General features: G+C 40.7%; 2 protein-coding genes across 3 annotated transcripts in view; one reads left to right on the forward strand and one right to left on the reverse strand.

Moving 5' to 3' along the window:
* Positions 1-1,767: 1,767 nt before the first annotated feature.
* The window catches only part of CUNH12orf54 (chromosome unknown C12orf54 homolog), a 21,439-nt gene continuing 4,084 nt past the window's right edge, over positions 1,768-19,122 (reverse strand). The window contains exons 3-9 of one of the 2 annotated variants that reach the window (XR_006679820.1): positions 16,066-16,096; positions 15,552-15,590; positions 9,779-9,811; positions 7,729-7,753; positions 5,208-5,256; positions 3,987-4,156; positions 1,768-1,972 (exon numbers count right to left, since the gene is read on the reverse strand). Coding sequence is in view for 1 of the 2 variants with exons in the window: in XM_045287365.1 (XP_045143300.1) it covers positions 4,266-4,308; positions 5,208-5,256; positions 7,729-7,753; positions 9,779-9,811; positions 15,552-15,590; positions 16,066-16,096 (220 nt within the window). In the remaining variant the exon portion in view is untranslated. Of the gene's footprint in view, positions 1,973-3,986; positions 4,309-5,207; positions 5,257-7,728; positions 7,754-9,778; positions 9,812-15,551; positions 15,591-16,065; positions 16,097-19,122 lie in introns of those variants that run through there. The other variant, XM_045287365.1, reaches the window with a different exon arrangement.
* Positions 10,527-10,925, forward strand: LOC101660174 (ER membrane protein complex subunit 5-like). Its single transcript, XM_045287216.1, has one exon. The coding sequence runs from the start codon at positions 10,527-10,529 to the stop codon at positions 10,923-10,925; it is 399 nt and encodes a 132-aa protein (XP_045143151.1).

A 19,122-nucleotide genomic window follows, 5' to 3' on the forward strand; every position in this document is an offset into this window, starting at 1 on the left:
TAAGATATTGATTTGAGGAGTTTATGACATGTAGTCCAACTATGAGCTGCAATCCGTGAGTTGTTTCATGGTACAGATTGATTTCTCAATTGAGCTCTGTTTACATTGAACATGGGAGTTGGTGTTAGGGGGAAACTCCTTGTACCATATCTTACAAGGACAGATCCTTGTCTGTCAGATGGATACCTGTCATATTAATGTAGAGAGAGAAATGAACTGGTTTGGGTTCCCTTTCATTGGACACCCACTAACCCAGGGGTCCCACCCAAGGTCCAACAAGCACCATTTTCAAGTCTTGAGATGGCCATCCTTTGCATCCTCTCTCATCAGGGTATTTCACTCATAAGTCTAAGGTACAGGTAATTTTTGAGGTAGGGCCTAGTTCATTCAGTTGGGATTCCACGTTGAGTTCTTCTGGTGTGGCCCTTGAGGGATGCCATGTTCCTTGTAAGGCCAGCAGTTAAGGTCATCTTACTGCTTACTCCATGGCATGGTTCACCAAGGGTTGGGCAGAAACATTCAAAATGTCCCGACAATTATTGTTTAGCATCCCATCCCAGTGTGAGGTTGCTCCTCCCATTTACCCACCATACTCACCAACAGAAATAGAAGTGCCTCTGCTGATATGTCAAACCTCCCATCCCCTGGTCTTGACTTTCCAGTAAGGTTCCCCTCTCATGGCTGCGGAGGGCCGCCTAGTCATCACCCTTTCCCCCCTTCTTGAAGGAGTGACCCCAGCCAATGTGAGGTCTCCTTTTTCTAGGTGGTTCTTAAGAAGTGCACATAAGTGATGTATGGTTCATGGCCACTAGGCAGATTTTCTACCCCTTTGCTTGAGCATTGGTCTTTAAGATTTAATTCGTGCTTCTCCTCATAGTAGACTCATGCAATATTTACCCTTTTGTGATTGACTAACTTCACTCAGCATCATGGTTTCCAGGTCCTTCCATGTCATGTGGTGTTTCATGCTTACATCACTGTTTTTCAGGGATGCATAGGATTCCATCGTGTGGTATGTATCATAGTTTCTTTATACACATGAATTCTTCCACTGCTGGACGTTTGGGCTGCTTAGTTTCTAGCTATTGTGTGAACTGTGCTGCTATAAAAGCACACATCCACTCATGTTGTGTCTTTTATTTCTTTGTGGTATATGCCTATTAGTGGTATTGCTGGATTATATATGGGATTTCATTTCCCGGTTGCTTTAAGTATCACTATATCATTTTCCATAGTGTTTGTATTTACAAGTCCACCAACAGTATATACAAGTCCCGTTCTCTCCACAACATCTCAGGCATTTGTTGTTTTCTGTGTTGTTCAATGGGTACAAGGTGATATCTCACTGTGGTTTTAATTTGCATCTTCTAGATGGATTTAGAAAGAACATACCTTCCCTATTATGTAATATGTTTTTGTATATGCAAAGGTTATCTTCTTTGACAGTAGTCACTTGTAGTAAATAATTTTAGCTTTGTATAGGCTATGGGATAGTTATGTTGGAAAAGTAGACTATAAGACCATCTTGAATAAGATATGGAAATTGAAAGGAACTTTAGCATTTTCAAGTTTTGAAAAAACTGTATTATTATATAGGAAAAATCCACAAAGTAGAATAACTTAAGCAAGGTCAGTGTGAGTTTGTGACCCTAAAATTCTGTGTCTTCTCATCTGAACCAAATGCAATACCACATTTGCACATTCTGCCACTACATCCCACTACATCAGAATAAATGAACATGTTTTATATTGTTACTATGCCTTTATTTAATCAGTTGCTTGTTTGAAGGTATTTTCACTTGGTAATTGGGGTGTGCTTGGGTTTAACTCAATCTCCAGCATCCTAGTTGTAACTATAGGCCCTGGCTCCCATCTTTAGGCACAATTGCTCTCTTCTGGGTTCAGAGATGATATCTGCCTAAACTCATGTTTAGACAGCCAGCTAATGTTGTGTTCATGATGGCACAGTCACCTGTATGGAAATAAAATGTTATTCTCCTTCCTTCTACATAGTTTACCAGACAGAATGCACTAGAAGTTATAGTAATCCTCACAGTGATGTATCTTCACCCATGCACTCACCACACATTATCCAACACAATCTTAAGGAGATCCAGTTGTAGAAAAGTTTCTCTAACTCCTTGTACTGTCCACTTGTGTCATTGCTGTTTTATATTTGTTCTCTCTCTTTTACTAAAGAGAGAGAAAAATCACTGCCTTAATTTCTGGACCAAAACAGGATTTTGAGTGATGACAGTGATTTTGTGAGTATATGTGTTTGTTTTGTTGTTGTTTTGTTTTGGGGTGATGGGGAATCAAGAATATGAAGGTAAGTCAAAAAGTATTGCTACGAAGTCTCCATATGCACTCAGGTTTATTCCAAACATAATCTGTTTAAATATGTCTCTGTGATCCGTGCATGGCTGAAGACAAATGATCTCAGGAATACATTAGTATAATTAGAGTGCATTCCAAAAAGAAAAGTCCAAGCAAGAGAGTGGCTGGCACAATTAAATTCAAAGTAGCTCAGGTGATGGCAACTGTTTTGGTATCCCCAAGGAATAATCTTGATAGAGTTTCTCCAAGTACACAGGACAGTCACAGGGGCTTATTAGGGAGAAATTTTCAGAAAATAGATTTTTTTTAAAGAAAATAGATGATTTTAAAAGAGCATGAGTTGAGTCCCTTGAGGATGAGAAAACGTCACGAATGGAGGAGCTCAGAATCTTTGGGAAAGGCTTATTCGCTCACTGCCACAGAGTCACTCTTGACCCACAGTGACCTCCTGTGGGTTTCCAAGACTAACTGTTTACAGGAGCAGAAAAAAGACCAGTCTTTCTCCCATGACATTGCTGCTTGTTTGGAATGGCTGGCCATGTGGATTGCAGCCCAGTGTGATGAAAATATCACCTCCAGACACATACAGACATAGGTGGACGATATGTCAGCAATGCCACATTTTGATTTGTTTGCTAATAAAATTTTTATGATTTTGTAGCAATACTTTTTACTTATCCCCCTATAGTTTTGAATTATTGTGTGCATTTTGGTGATTTATAAAGAAAGGGGATAAAATATTTGAACAGTGACCATGCAAGAAAATATGTAGAGTCAGTGTGCTTAGACCTGTAGAGGAACCCAGTTTTCTCCATCGTGCATTACTCAGACTCTGGTCTAAAAGGAATTCCCAGTGAAGCCTACAGAGTCATGTAACGTTTGTGGTTAGCAGTAAGTAGCCCTGGTGGCATAGTACTATATGTTGGACTTCAGTCTGAAAGGTCAGCAATTCCAAAACACCAGAAGCTCCATGGGAGCAAGACAGGGCTTTCTACTCCAAGGCTTTCTACTCCAGTAAAGAGTTACTGGGAAAAGCACAGGCAGTTCTACCCCTGTTCTATAGGGTGTTATGAGTCGGCATTGACTCACTGTCAGGGAGTCGGGTGAGTCTGTGTGCCATACTCTAGGCCACTGGGTAAACATCTGAGGCAATCTTCTCCCCTTTGTGGGAGTATATGTTAGGTGAATCTAAGGAGCAGGGGAAGTGGCCCTTGACTTTTCCTTTGGGGAAAACACCTCAAATACTTTGTCAATGGATCTATTGTTGACATTGATATCACATGCAAGTAAAATTTTTATGAAGGTCATTCAACAATGATTGCAGCAGCACATTGACAGGGAACTGTCAGAAGTTCAGGCTGGATTCAGAAGATGATTCAGAAGAAACAAGGGATATCATTGCTGAAGTCACATCTGATACACTGACCCCGGCTTGATAATAGACAACAGAAGAGCCTTTGTTGACCCTGCTCTCACTTGTGGCCCTTTGTTCTGGACTGTGAATACTTGGCGGGTTACTGCTTTCCATCCTGGGGTTAAGAGCCCATGAGGCCTGGATTCTTGACTATAGTAGGATTGAACATGGCAATGTGGAACTCAGGAGTCAGTGTGCTTAGACTTGTAGAGGAAAGATCACTTGGGTAAGATACCTGGAAGAAGCTGAAGAGGGTGATTTCCTTGATCATGGAGTTAGGGTCCAGAGGAGCAAGGTGATGGGTTGAAGAGCTAGGTCCTTAAGACTCTTGAGAGCTGCTTTCCATTTCCAGACCGTGATCTTCTCAATGTTGGGGACGTGGAGGAAACTGGAAGCCTGCTACTTCTGTACCAGATAAGATGAAGTTGTGGATGTGTGAAGGAAGGATATTCCATCCCTTCCATCCCATTCTTGACTTCCACTAAGATTTCATTACTTCTCCAGAACATGGGCATCATTGGCCTTGAGCATTGCAACTCCTTGGTGGTAATGTGATGCTATGAGAAAAAGCAGTTCATAGATGCTAAAGGACCAAGTGACAGAGCCTATCAGAACCAAGTTTTTTTCATTGAGAAAATTCTTCCAGCTATTCTCAGAGAAATGTTAAAATTAAGTAAGATAATGAATCAAAAAGGGTATATTAACCAATAGAACAAGTTCTACATATGTACATACATAATTACATTTAGAATTTATGTAAATATAAGAATGCATATAAATTATTCCATTCCTAAGAGAACTGTTTTTTGATGATATCCAACTATCTAAAACAGTGACAAATTCTCTTCAAACAGGAACTTAAGGTCTTCATTTTATCCGTTTCCTGTCTCAGGCAGGATCACATTGGAAAGAGATTAAATTGATGCCCACAGCAAGGCATGTTGCTGTCATCTTTTTTGACCACCAATTTGTCTGCTTCTCAGCTGTCACTAATGGAAAGTAGTTAATTAATATCTGAATTAAATCTCTAATGCTTTATTCTCATGGAAGAAATATTGATATATCTCAGTGTGGGAGCATCTGGATAGCCAAGCTTTTACCAGATGTTTAGGCTTCTTATCTTAGACTAAAGTTCCTTCCTCATGACTTTCCCAGTTTGTCCTTTTTCTAATGTTCTATATTCCCTCCATTGAATAAAGAGAACCCCCCACACTCTCATACACAGAGTTCCTGAGATTCCATGAATTTCTGATAGGCTCAGAGGATTTGAGAATTCTGATGGCGCTATAGTTAAATAATTAGTTGAGAGTGGTGGAGGCCATTTCCTTGCTGTGTGTGCTAAGTACAGGCTTCAGAGCTGTAGGCAGCAGGCACAAGCTTACAGCTTAGAGCTAGCTATCATCTTGGCTATCAAAATTATGCCCGGGTGGATGACATCTCTCTTGGGACCACTTACCCAATGCTGGATGCAGATGACATGGATATCCCAGAGCAATTACTCATACCTGAAGTGGACACAGAAGCAGTCAATCCGTTAAATGAGCCTTGGAATGTCTCCCTAAGAACCTTATATCCCCATTTTGAAATATAACCAGTTAGAGTGGAAAGACCCAGCATTTGTTGTGTGACAAGCCTGCCAGAGGGGCAATTTCAGGATGTGGTATCAGACATTTGGCCACTTGCACAGTACAGTGAATCATGCTCGTCTGATCTTTATTCAGACAGTGCTGTGTATTTAGGAGTAAACCAAACATTTTAACACTAGGGCACTACTACTAAAACAAGTCCCTATAGGTAAGCCTTACTTCTTTTCTCTGGAAAACTGGTGCACTGGGACTTGAATTCTTATCTCACCCCAAATGTTACTCTGCTCACACTCTTAGGGAAGAGATAATAGGAAAAGATATGATCTAAATCCACATTGTTACAATAGGATGTTCATGAGGGTTACCAATGCCTTCTTTGGGAATCAGTCATCCTTACTGGAGGAGAACATCCTCATGAAGAGCTAAGGTAACCCTTTGACCTTTTGATCCATATACTTGTAGTTCATCAATTTGGAGTAAAGATGAATGAGAATCCTTGGAGAAAGGAAAGAGAGACCATGCCTGAATTGACTTTATAGTTAAAGATCTCCAAGAAGGCAGAGACTTTGGGGGGGGGGGCAGGACTAAAAAAGCATAGAGTGGATTCCAATTTCCAGAGTAGACACAATCTCAGTAGGATTTCTTCTGCCTTCTCCCACATATAGGAGAATAAGCAAAAATGTATTGCCTTAAAGTCACAGAATCTTTTATTAAACAAAAATATCCAAATGTAAAGCTATTGTTTCTCAATGTATTCTCCATCTAGGCATATACATTCCTGACAGCACTGTTTTCCATTTCTTTAGCCTTTCCTGGAAGAGTTCTTTGCTCTTCAATTGACACCACATGAAAACAAAAGCTTGGGTATCCTCAAGGGACTCAAATCATGTCCCTTCAACAGCTCCTTTGAGTGTGGGCCACAAAAAGAAGCTGTAGGGTTGATGGGGTAAGTTTCAAAATGAAATTCCCAGCTGACAACTCTAAAGGAAAAGAATTAGCAGGTGCACTGTCATGACGGAGGGTGAGGAGTGGGGGAATCTCAGTGCAACTTTCGCGACTGCTCTCACCAGGGAAATTTTAAATTTTCTGAATATTCTTCCTCATAAGCTCCCATGATTGTCTTGCATCTGTAGATAAAACCGATGAAGATGATATCTTTGGAATTCCAAAAGAGATACCACGACCTTCTGAGATGATCCCCTATGAAGCCACTCTTGTGATTGGATCTTTTTTGAAAGCACCCTGATGAGACTAACAAATGTATTCCTGGAGAACTCATCTTCAGTTACTCACTTAACCACAGAGATGTGTTTAAATGCATTTTGGTTGGAATAATCCCACATATATGTGGACTGGAACCCAACAACAGTACTTTTTGAACTATTCTTGCTCATATAAAGTTTTCTCAATCTTTTAATGAGGTCTAGCCGTCTCTGAATTAAAGTGTAGTTTCTCTTAACACAGGAGCTTCCTTGGGAAGCAATCAAGACCCTCGATGTTCCAAGTGAGGGCCATAACAAATAACCTTGTATTACATGGGAGCCCATTAGACATACAAAATATTAGAATCTTGGAGTCTCTTCAGACCTACTTAAATTCTTTCTAACAAGGTCCCAGGTGACTAGTATACATGTAAACATTTGAAAAACTCTGGTTTCTGAATTCCTTTTTGGGTGCATGAAAATACAAATGTTATGCTGTGTTTTGGGGCTTTGAATATTTTGATTTTTTTTACAAAGCATGGAAAATGGCATCTGGTCCTCTAGCAACTATAACTTGATGATCCTGAAAATCATGCCACTACTACCTGACTATCACTCCACCCCTGATGGTGTGGTGGTTATGTGTTAGGTTGCTAATCACAAGGTCAGCAGTTTGAAACCACCATCCATTCCATGGGACAATGATGAGGTTTTGATAGCCCATGAATACATTCTAGGAAACCCACAGGGGCAGTTCTACCCTGTCATACAGAGTCACTGAGTTGTATCTGACTCAATGACTGTAGGTTTGTTTGAGTCTTGAGAAGCCCTTACAGAAGAGCTGGAAAGCTGGTCACCTTCGCACTTTTTCTCTCCCATCTAGGAAAAAAAAATCACGTCTGACTGAGGGATGGGCCTATCGTCACATTCGCAACACCCATCCCAAAGAATAAGAGGCTTCGGCATCCCTGTGCAGGTACATGGGCTGGATGGAGCGGAGACCAGCAGTGATCACGATGCTTCCGAGAAAGCCAGGGCCCAGCCTGGTTGAAGGAAGAAATGGAGAAAGGGCCTATTTCTAGTTCTAAGTTGAAAAGATGCTTCTAAGAAGAGACTTTGGGGTGAAGATTTGCTTATTCCTTCTCACCATTTTTGACTGATCAAAACCTTAGAAAAATTGCTCTTTTACCTCGAATCCGAGCATCTTCCTGTAGCTGAAAAACAATAAGATTCAGAGACTTAGAAACTGTGACTATTCACCTTTGAACCTTCAGTATGTCAGCTGCAGTTTCAGCCAAATAAGGAATGTCTAATTGGGGAATATGGGTTCTTGGGAATGAGACTAAATTTTATGTTTCCCCCAAACAGAACTGGTGTTGTCTTTGTATCCTCACACAGGGCTTGAATATAGCCTATGCTCAATATGTTTTCTTCTGTGTGTGCAATGAATGAGTAAGTCGCAAACATATGGGATCACCATGAGCTGGCGTTCATTTGAAGGCCTTGGTTGAATTCTAGGGGTGGAAGACACAGTCATTACTTGCGATTTTAGCTACTGAGACTACAGTCTCTCCTCTTTTACTCTTTCCTACCTGTCTGCTTTCCTATTCCTGGCTACATTCATACTCCTAATTGAGTCTCCAGAGGCTCTCTGTTGCTTTGAAGGGATCGGTGAAAGATTCTTCTCATTCTTCCCAGAGTAGTTGGGCTCCCTGAGCCCACATGAACAGGCTGGATGGCCTTTCCAAGTCTGCATGGTGTGGGGCTGCATCTTATTTTGCCTAACCAGCGAGCATATTCTAATTCAATTCTAATTCTACCTCTCTCTGCTGGCCCTTTGCTTGCCTTTCTTCCCTTGGTAGTTACGTGCAAAAAGTTCCCTTTTGTATGTTTTATCTTCACCAGCCCGAGGGATCTATGAGGGCAGGGACTGTAGCTGACTCCAGCAGGAAGTGCCAGTACGAAGTGTCAGCCCAGGCGTATCAGACATGCCTGATACTTTCGTGTATAGGCTCAGAGAGGACAGAATGAACACACAAATTCCACTTACATATAAGCCTCCTTCTGCCACTAGACCTAATCATGCCCCAGGCCTTAGGATATTAGCATTTGGGGTAGAGGGGAGGCACTAACCCTCAAAGTAAAACTTGAATATAAATATCAGTCTCGAATCTTCGTCCAGTGTCCTCTTTGCCTGCAACCAGGTAGAAGCAAGACTTGCTAGTGCCTACACTAGAGCGAGGCTTAGATGTAGCAGGAAACACATGGCTTCTAAGCCTATAGAAAGACGCTTAGTTCAGAGGCCAAAAGGCCGTATAGTGAAAATGAGGGCATTTCTTTTCAATGTAGTCTCAATCTCTGTCCTTCTCTTCTCTGAGCAGGAAGCAAGAGTGAGCTACTGTTTCTAAGACCACACAAAGTTCCTGTTACATTTATACTTTAATTTTAAGAAAAAATGATATCCATAATCAGAGGGGAAACATTTTAAAGGAAATTGGTAAAGAAATTTCACACTTGCCTTGGTTTTAGAATGCAATTTGCACTCATCCTAAGTTATGTCTTTTCTTATATTTTAACCTTTGTAAATAGTCTGTTGATAAACAGTTATGTGGATACTGCTTATTGCTCACCCTGTGACAGATGGGAAAATGCTAAAATGGGACTGTGACTTGTTAGGACCAAGACAAGTGAAGTCTATGGGTAAGCTACATAACTTGGTATCTGTGACAGGCTAATAATAATACAGTGCATATTTGACTATATTGTTGAAATATTTGAACTATAGTTATATAGAAAAGAAGCTGAAATTTGCATGAAGGAAGAGCAGACTCAGAGGGCTTTTATTTACCCAAGAACTCTAGTTTCTAAGATTCACTTTTCTGGGTTTAAAAGACATACTTCATATGGCAATTTAATATGTCACTTGGGTACATCCACCAAGGCAGTCGCTTATCAGTGTTCCAAATAAATGCATAAAGTATTTTTTATGAAAAACGTCTGATAGAATTTTCTCTATATAGTACTGAATTTTCCACCAGGGAATTATTAGCCATCTCTTTGCATGAGCTGCCTGTCCTGATAGATCAATGCTACTCTTTAAATGGTGGGAATCGCTAGATGAAGACATGAAGCTAAAACCATAAGCAGAGACACAACACTTCAATAGGTTTATTTAGGAAAATGGGAACAAGAATAGGTGGTAAAGCCAGGGAATTTAGATAAATCTTATTTAATCTCACCTCCTTTTGTATATCCTTAAAAGCCAACAGTACCTAATAGAAGGCAAAAGAACAGAAAATGTAATAACTGTAAAATAATCACTTTGTAATTTAAAAAGATATAGGTAGTTGTCCCATTGACTTTCTCTTTACACATATTTTGGACCATCAATTCTTTATATAGTAAATGGGTAAAAGGAGAAAATAGTAAAGTGAAACAGGATTCATACCTCAAACTATATACACAAACCAACTCAAGATGCGTAACTATAAAACCTAAAACAAAACACTGGGGCAAACATTGGGGCTCAAATTTATAACAGTCTACCGGATATAACTAAAAATTCACAGAAAAGGATAAAGTAGATGACTTGGGCCTCCTAAATTAAACAAGTATGTGTATCTAAAGACTTCTCTCAAGTAGTAAAAAGCGAGCCTACACCCTGAGCCAAAAGCAAAGGCAAGAAACGATGTAAAAGAGGCAAACCAGGGTATTTCAAAGGATAACTAACGAAAACAAAGTAAAGATTTGGAAGGAAATGCGTAAAGATTACCCAGAAAACCAAAGGAGAGGAACATCCGCAGGACATATGAAACTGAAAGAACCAAGAAATATTCAAGTCTGGAGTTGAAAGCTCCAAGGAACGGTGAAAGAAGCACATCACAAGAGAATGCCCTCACGCTGCGCTGCTGCGCGCACAACTGCCCACCGGCAGCAGCAACGGCTCCCGCCCCCTTGGCTGTGTCAGACTGCGGCGCCTCGAGGACCATGGCGCCGCTGCTGTGGAAGGGGGTGCTGGCCATGGGCCTCTTTGCCCTCGCCCACGCAGCGTTTTCGGCCACGCAGCATCGTTCTTATATGCGACTAACAGAAAAGGAAGACGAATCACTGCCAATCGACATAGTTCTTCAAACACTTCTGGCCTTTGCGGTTACCTGTTGTGGTATTGTTCCTATGGCTGGGGAGTTTAAAGACATGGATGCTACATCAGAACTTAAAAAGAAGACATTTGATACACTGAGGAATCACCCATCGTTTTATGTGTTTAATCACCGTGGGCGAGTATTGTTCCGGCCTCCGGATTCAACAAACTTTTCAAAGCAAGATGGAATCTCCTCTTTGAACACATCATTGAAGTTCAGAAAATTTGACTCACTATGCAGTTAAGATTTTTAGAAATTATAACAACAGGACAGGATAGAGAGTTGGAGTATTGGAGCTTGGGGTATACTACACTCCCCTGTCAGTCTCTGTATGGATAGTTCAGATCTAATAAAACCAGAATCTATGGGCTTTGTTTGTACACTGTCAATCAAGTGATTAATGCAATTTAAGTTATCTTTGACTCAAGTCTGACTTTTTTCAGAGGGACTAAAAAAATAATTAAGACAAATTCATATCTTATGTAAACTTCACTGTTTTGAACACATTTCTTTGGAAAGATTGATGTTTAGCTATTTGTTTTCTTAGTTTTATTTTCTTCTGCACTGCAGTTTTAGGATCCGTTTGGAACTACTGTGTGATGACTGCATTTGGCAGCATGAATTAAGGAAAATAGTCTCTGTTCCAACAAGAGGACTTTACTAAGGAAACCAAGATGGGGATCCTCACACATTCTTTAGTCCCCTAAAAAGTGGCTCTTTTTCAGCAGACACTGGGCAGTTTTTCATTTATTCATGACTTCTCACCCCCACTCCCAAATACTACTGACGATCCTCCGTCTTGTTTCATCATGTCTAAGCTTCTGTGTATGAAAGTCAGTGGTTTTTATGTCAGAAATCCTTGGTCTTCAAACTAGATTTAACACACTTAGCTAGCCATGAGTTATGTTCCTTTGTTTTTCTATAAGAATTTGCTCAGATTGCTTATCTAGGCTAAGGATAGTTGAAGCTTGACAAAGCAACCACGGTCTACTGATAATTGCCTTTGTAGATGAATAACCAGCGGGGAAACCTGATTATGTATGTGATGGTGTGTCACTGAGCCAGTTTAACTTATTGAAAACCTCTGTTGGTTCATTGCATACCAAACTAGTGAATTTGGAAAATCAAGAATACTTCTCATTAATCTGAACTTGGATTTCCAAAGAATTGGGCCAAATGAGTTCTAAATATTTGGAACGAATACCTTTAGTTTAAAAACAAAATGAAGGTCATTTAAGAAGTTCCTGATTTAGGGCAGACTGGGTATGTCTATCTTCACTGTATGAAGATGAAGGCAAAGATGAGGACACGGAGCTGAATTGATGATTATGCTGGAAATATGTTGTTCAGCACTTTCATCTTCTGAAAGCTCAATGGGTCTTTGTAGAGCAGATTGCTTTTGCTGAATGGTGAAGGTGGAGGGGGACTACGTGGGACTAAAGGGAAGCACATTTGAAAAAGAAATGTGCTTTCAGCAGGAGTCTATGATGCTCTTGGACTTGTTGCAAAATTTTCCATAGACAATGAACCTGACACCCTTATACTGGATGGCTTTTTTTCTCATTAAAAATGAACACCAGCTCTTTTTATTCTACCTGATAACACATGACCCCAGAGACTGAGTTTGTTTTGTAATCGATGGTTCCTGTTGTCTTGCCAACTCAGTCTGTCTGTGGACTATGGACTGTTCTCTGATAAGAAACACGTTGGAAATCTGCTAATAGCCAAAAATAATTAAGAAATGAATTAGAATGGGAAATCACAGTTAAAAATGATTTTTAAATCAAAATAATGTTCAAAGACAAAGCTCCTTACGTCAGGCTTGTCTACCTTCAAGTATGACTTGATTTTGAAGAGCCTCTTGTTTTCTTCTCTTTGGGGCTAATGCCCAGATACTTTTTTTTTGGGGGGGGGGATTTTATTGATGAATTATTCCCATTCTTTAAAGTTCACCCCCATTAAAATATACAATTCAGTGGTGTTTATGGTTATACACCCACAACCAATCTTATAATCTTTTCATTATCCCTTGCCAATTAATTATCAGTTACCACCCCACCCCCCACCACACACACTTTTCTCCACAGTCTCCCTCCCTCAGCCCTATGAGACTTTTGTCTGAGACTGGTGGAACTCCCAAGACTGTGGCCTATAGAAACTCTTCAAGCCTGGAACTGACTCCACCCTTGGGAGGTCAACATATAGCCAAATAATACACAGCTTATAAAGTGAATAATTACACTAGGGAGGAATGTACCTCTCAACACAACCAGCCATAACTGACCAAGAGGGCAGTTTTGTCCAAAAATAGAGCTCAGAAGGCAGAAAACCAAAAAACCTATGGCCATCAAGTCGATCTGAACGCATGGCAACCTTACATAGGTTTCTGAGGCTGTCAGACTGTGGGAGCAGACAGCGTCATCTCCCCCTTGGAGTAGCTTGTTGACACGAATCACTGGCCTTGTGGTGGCCTGACTGGAAGGGGCAGCAAAAAGGACAAATGGGAAAGGAAAGCCCAGGGAGGAAGGGTCAAGAGTGCAACCAGTATCATGAAATAGAATGTGTATAAATTGTTGACTGGGAGACTCATTCGCTCTCTAAACTTTTCGTACAAGTTACAATTTTAAGAAGAGAGGGAGGAAGAGGCACATAGCTGTGTCTTATGATTGCTTTTTGATATTCAGGAGTCCCCGTGGGTGCATATGGCAGCTCAATAGCCCAAAGGGTGGACTGTGCTGGTCTCAACTGATCGTGTCTCGGCTCCAGATTTACTCTTTGCTGTACCATAAGTGTGCCACTATTTACTATTTTCTAACAGGATGTGTTCTGACCCTTGATGAGCAATTTATCCTTCAGCTAATGTAATGATTTTAAGGACATAAAATAGGTGTACAAGTTTACAGCATTTTAATTAAGATTCGTTCCTACTTTAAAACATCTAAGAGGAATCGCTGAATCACACAGGACTGAAAAGTTTGGTTTCACTGTTTTATTTGATATTGTTCCATGTAGAGGAACAGGGAAGAATATAATTGACTAATTTTGGGTCAAAAATCCACGGGCATTGATTTATTAGTCTTTTCCTGCTCAGCTCTATATGGGAAACATAGGTTCCAAACTGATCGCTTCTCTCTTATTTCCTTCCTGCATCCAAGAGTTTAAATGTACATGCAAATAGAATGTCAAAATTGAAGTAGTTAAGATTTGTGGGAAGATTTTTAGAAACGCCAGTGAAACGTCCGTGTTCTAGGAAACTGTACAACAGTTTGCTCTGCTCTGTCTGGGGCATAACCAGCTTCTATGCTCTTCACCATTCAGAAAAGTAGCGAAATCTGCTACCTCCATGTGGGAGAACTAGCCATTTTGTCATTTTCAAATGGCATGGCAGTCAAAAAATTTTGTAAAAGTGACCAAGCAACAGTTTTTGTGTACTTAGAAAATGTTACTCAAAAATTCATTGAATTTAAGTTGGCTTCAAATGATTTTTGAGAGGGGCTCTTACTATATATTTGGACTTAACTACTAACTGCATAGCGTAGAACACTGAAGGCACACATTTCCATTGGTGAACTAACTGATAATAGTTTATACTTTTCAGATCTAAAAACTCTCTTGAGAAGACTCAGTCATTGCATTCAGTTTCAAATATCTGGTAACATGATCTTCACCAAAGATCATGTATTGGCTTTCTTTAAACCAATTTAGAGTAAATAATTTTATCTTATTCCTAAGGTACAGCTCTCAAAGTGGGATCAAAATAGTCTTTTTTCCTAACCACAGAAAGGGAAATTCTTCACACTCAAACCATAGACTCATTTATTGTTTCTCTAAACACTTCAGGACTTTCTAACAAAAAGCAGGTCTGTATCTCTGAAGTCTGATAAAGAACCAGAAAGCCCCGGGAAGACTTTCTGCTGCTACCGGTTTTCACTCTTAAGTAGATTGTGATTCATAAGCACCCTATAGGACAGAGTGGAACTGCTCTGTAGGTTTCTGAGATTGTAGATCCGTACAGGGAATGACTGGTAGCTTAGAACGTCTGACCTTGTGATGAGCAACTGAATACATAACCCACTACACCACCAGGGTTCTTCCCTGTCGGCAATTAGTCTCTTTTACATAATGACCAATAGTTTTGGTATTAAGTAAGAAATGTTGAAACATTTAAAAAAATGTCAGCCTTCAAATTCACAGGAAGAATCTGAGGCTTGTGTGCCTTTAAAATCTTTATTGAAATAAACTAGAGAACATCAGAATAGGTAAAAATACGCAAAGAAAATTCATATTATAAATTATGCAAAGGAATAACAAGTCCTAATTGTTGAAATTATATTCTAATTACTTAATTTAATTGTAATGTCTTGATATACGACAGTCTGGCATGTTGGGAAGGAAACAGTTCTGCTGTATACGAACGACTGATCTCAATCACACCTCCAGGTCATGCTACTTTCGGGAACATTCGCTTACTAGCAATTTTACCAAAATCAATGATTCTTCATGGACTCAGTTTAATATTTGAATGGATAAAACTAAACCCTCAACTCAACTCATTTTTAGAGGTTTCTTTTGAGATTAATTCATTCTGAAGGACCCAAACCTTTCAGAAAATATTATATTTCATGATTTAGAAATTAAGGAGCACAGTCGAATATGTTTAGCCAATTTGAGCAGCTTCTGAGGTAGAATAACTTTTTTTCTCCAAGGAAATGGAGTTGGGGCCTTGAAATTTTCTTTGAAAGAAAAAAATTAAATAGCAAACATTTCACAATAAATAAATTATAATAAAAATTATAATTTTGCTGCCTTTCCATTTAAGAGTTGAAGTACTGGCACAGTATTTGCTCAGTACTTGCCCTCAAATCCTCACCTGGTTCCACAGAGTTTCAGTGATTGACAGCTGAATTTCCTATTGGATTCAGAAAAGAAAACAAACAAGCAAACTTGAGATCTGAATCGACACACCATGGAATGGGTGGAATAGTTGGTGGGATACAGATTTTTTTTTTTAGTAGTGATAGATAACCTCAAGTCCCCTCACCTGTCAGGCAGCCCAAAGTCTCCCTCAGTCCTGCTACATAATTTTCAGCTCACATCGCCTGGTCTTCTCATGATCTAACGGATGGGTCTCAACTAAACCCATAAATTTGCCCATGCTTTTCGATGTCTCCTCAGTCTGTCTCCCCTGAAGTCGTCTGGGGTGGCATCAGAGGTTTTACCAGGTCATCAACCAGTCAAGAGTACCTCAAACTAAAAGTCCCAATCCCTCCAAAATGTAGCCTTTGTCAGGCAGCTATTCTGTTTCTGTCCACAATCTCTTTTCCTCCCTGCTTCCCAAGAGCCAGGAGCCCAAAGGACCTGATAGATTTGAATTTCTTACCCACCTGCGGTTTCCTTGCATTTTCCTGGGATTCACTGGGGGGAAAGAAGGAAGATACAAATGAATTAAACTATTGCTGATTGAATTGTCCTTCCAAAATACGTGTTGTAAATTCTAGCCTCTATGTTTCTAGACGCAATCTCATTTGGGAATAGGGTCTTCTTTGTTATGTTAATGAGGACATGTCAATGTAAGGTTTATTTTAAGGTGATCACTTTTGAGACCAGAGCCAGAGAGAGAGAGACGGAGAGAAGAGTGGGCACAGAAGTAAGCCAGCACATGTGGGGGAAGAGAGATTCCATTCTGATATAAGGAAAATCAATACTAGAAATATAAAAATTTAAGATTTGGTTTGTTAAAAATCCAAAATGTAACTATCCCTTCCCTTACAGTAAAAATTCCTTTTAAGTTTAATCAGCAGGGATATTCCAAATTGGGAAGGAAGCTAGTAAGGTCAGTGAGATAAGTAGCCAGACACACAACATCACTGCAATTTGGAAAAAGAGGGGCACATGAAACTTCAGGGGATGGAGATCAAATGGACCCTGGAGAAATGTAGTTATAATTCCATAATGATCACTTGTAGAACCTACCTTTTTTAGAGCATCAATTGCATGTCGTGACATTGTAAATACCTGCTAGCCCCCTGCGGTAGTCACTGCAATAAGCCTGTTTCTGTATAGTAACGGGTAGGCTCAGGACTGAGCTCTGAAACCGCTCAGAGGAGAAACCTGACTGTTCTCTTTCTGCAAGCACTTGCAGGAAAAAAACGTAGAATTTCTCAAACCAACCTGGTCTCTGTTTTGGCGACAGTGACAGGCTTTCAGAACTCCTTTTTGTATGACAATTCCACATGAAGGTTGTTGAGCAACTGAGAAACAGAAGCTAAAAGGGGTCAAGGACCTCCCCAGAGCTGACACAGTGAGAAAGCTTCCCCTGAGAGCCAGTGCCCTCACTTCAGATCCCAGCCTCCTGAACTATGAGAAAATAGTTTCTGTGTCTTCAGGTCACCCACATACAGTGTTTTCTATATTCAGCAGACATAAGCCAATGGCCTCCCCTGAGAGACCTCAGGCCTGTAACTTCTAGACCAAAAACATGTAGGAAGGATGGCAGGGGCCTATCTCTCGCTTCCACTATGCCCTCTAAGACCCGTAGCCTTGTCTTTGCAGTAATTTCGCCACTGTGACAGTCCTTTGACAACTCTAGAGCACTGGGAAATAGAAGTTATGACGAAGGTTGCTATCATTAAGTCTTGTCATTCACCTCCTGAATTTGTGTTCCTTCACCCCACGTAGCAGTTGAATAGCTCAAGTCCTTTTTGAGAAAGTACGTGCAATTCTCCCCCCATAAAGGGTTCGTCTTTTCCTTCACAACCTCTGAGGCAGTGGGAAAACCAAACCCAAAGCCATCAAGTTGATTCCAACTCAGTACAACCTTCGGTAGGGTTCCTGAGATGGAAAGCTTTATGGGAACAAGCAGCCTCCTTTTTCTCCAGTGGTGTCGGGGGAGTATGGGTGGGTTTGAATCACTGACCTTGAAGTTAACAGTCTAATAGTGCCACTAGAGTTCTGTATGCCACTGCCAGGGATTGAACCTTGAGGTGGTAGATAGAAGGATGCAGACTGGGGAAGAAGCTGGGCTTCTAATCAGTCATTGTGGTTCAATCCCCTGCTGAGAATTTGCACTTCCACCCCAGCTATACTGAATCAGGATACATATTTACAACACTCGCTGACATTGAGTTGCTGCTGATTGACAGCAACCCTCTAAGACAGTGCAGAACTGCCGCTGTGAGTTTCTGAGACTGTGACTCTTTATGGGAGTAGAAAGCCCCATCTTCTTCCCACAGAGCAGAAAGTCTTTTGAAGTGCCCCACTTCGGGTAAGTCCAACGTGTAAGCACTTCGCCTCCAGGACTTCTACATCTTAACAAGAGCCCCATAAATAAAGAGACTTGGAGTTCAGCTGAAAATGTCTGCCCCAACCCCAGTGGCATCAAGTCAATCCCAGCTCACAGACACCCTATAAGACAGACGAGAAATGTCCCATCTGGTTTTCATCAGACACATTGGTCTCATGAAGGGTAGCTGGGGGGCTGGAATCACAGACCTTTGGGTTTACAGTTCAATGCTTAACCCACTGCATGTCCAGGGATCCTCCTTTCCCCTTCCCCCAGGCTCTTTTCATCCAAATATTCCTAATCTGGGTAAAAGGCATGCTTGGGGTGGAGAGGAGAACAGATACTTGCGATAGAAGTCTAGCCATGTGTCACTGGAAAAAGGTTGAAGACTGTGCCTTCATGGACCAGGCACTGAGCAACATGCTTTGATGCACACATACGGCCCTCAAACATTCCTTTGAGGGAGTGACTGCCAACTATCCTGTGGAGCAAATTGATATGCGAAATAATCTTAATGAAGCTGGGATTTCAACTCAGGTCTATTTGATAAAACTGTTGTGAATTCTCTAAAATAGCCTAGGTTTCCACTTGTTATGTAGCTGAATAACAGGAAGCTAATTGCATCGCGAGGTGCCCTCCATGGTGACCCAGTGGTTAAAGCGCTCACTGTGATAATGGTAGTTCCAACCCTCTGCCATTCTGCTGGAGTAAGACTGGTATCTCCTGATAACATGTCCAAAGTACGTGAGACCAAGTCTTGCCAAGTCAATGCGCTCTTCCAAGGAGCATTCTGGTTGCACTTCTTCCAAGACAGATTTGTCGGTCCTTTTATTAGTCCATGGTACTTTCAACATTCTTTACCAGCACCACAATTCAAATGCATCCATTCTTCTTTGGTCTTCCTCATTCAATGTTCAACTTTCACATGCATATATGTGGCTTGGGTGAGGTGCACCTTAGACCTCAAAGTGACATACTTGTTTTTCAATACCTTACAGAGATCTAGTGCAACAGCTTTACACAGTGCAATGTTTCATTTGATTTTGACTGCTGCTTCCATGAGCATCGATTGTTGATCCAAGCAAGATGAAGTCCTTGACTACTTCAATCTTTTATCCATTAACTGTGATACCTATTAAAAGGATGTTAAAAGGATGCT

The sequence above is a fragment of the Echinops telfairi genome, unplaced genomic scaffold, assembly GCF_000313985.2.
Source record: "Echinops telfairi isolate 266 unplaced genomic scaffold, ASM31398v2 ScPeMD7_12;HRSCAF=54, whole genome shotgun sequence".
In the NCBI taxonomy this organism is placed as follows: Eukaryota; Metazoa; Chordata; class Mammalia; order Afrosoricida; family Tenrecidae; genus Echinops; species Echinops telfairi.

Excerpts from the sequence above, each read along its gene's own strand:
- LOC101660174 (XM_045287216.1), top strand. The coding sequence starts at position 10,527 with ATGGCGCCGCTGCTGTGGAAGGGGGTGCTGGCCATGGGCCTCTTTGCC.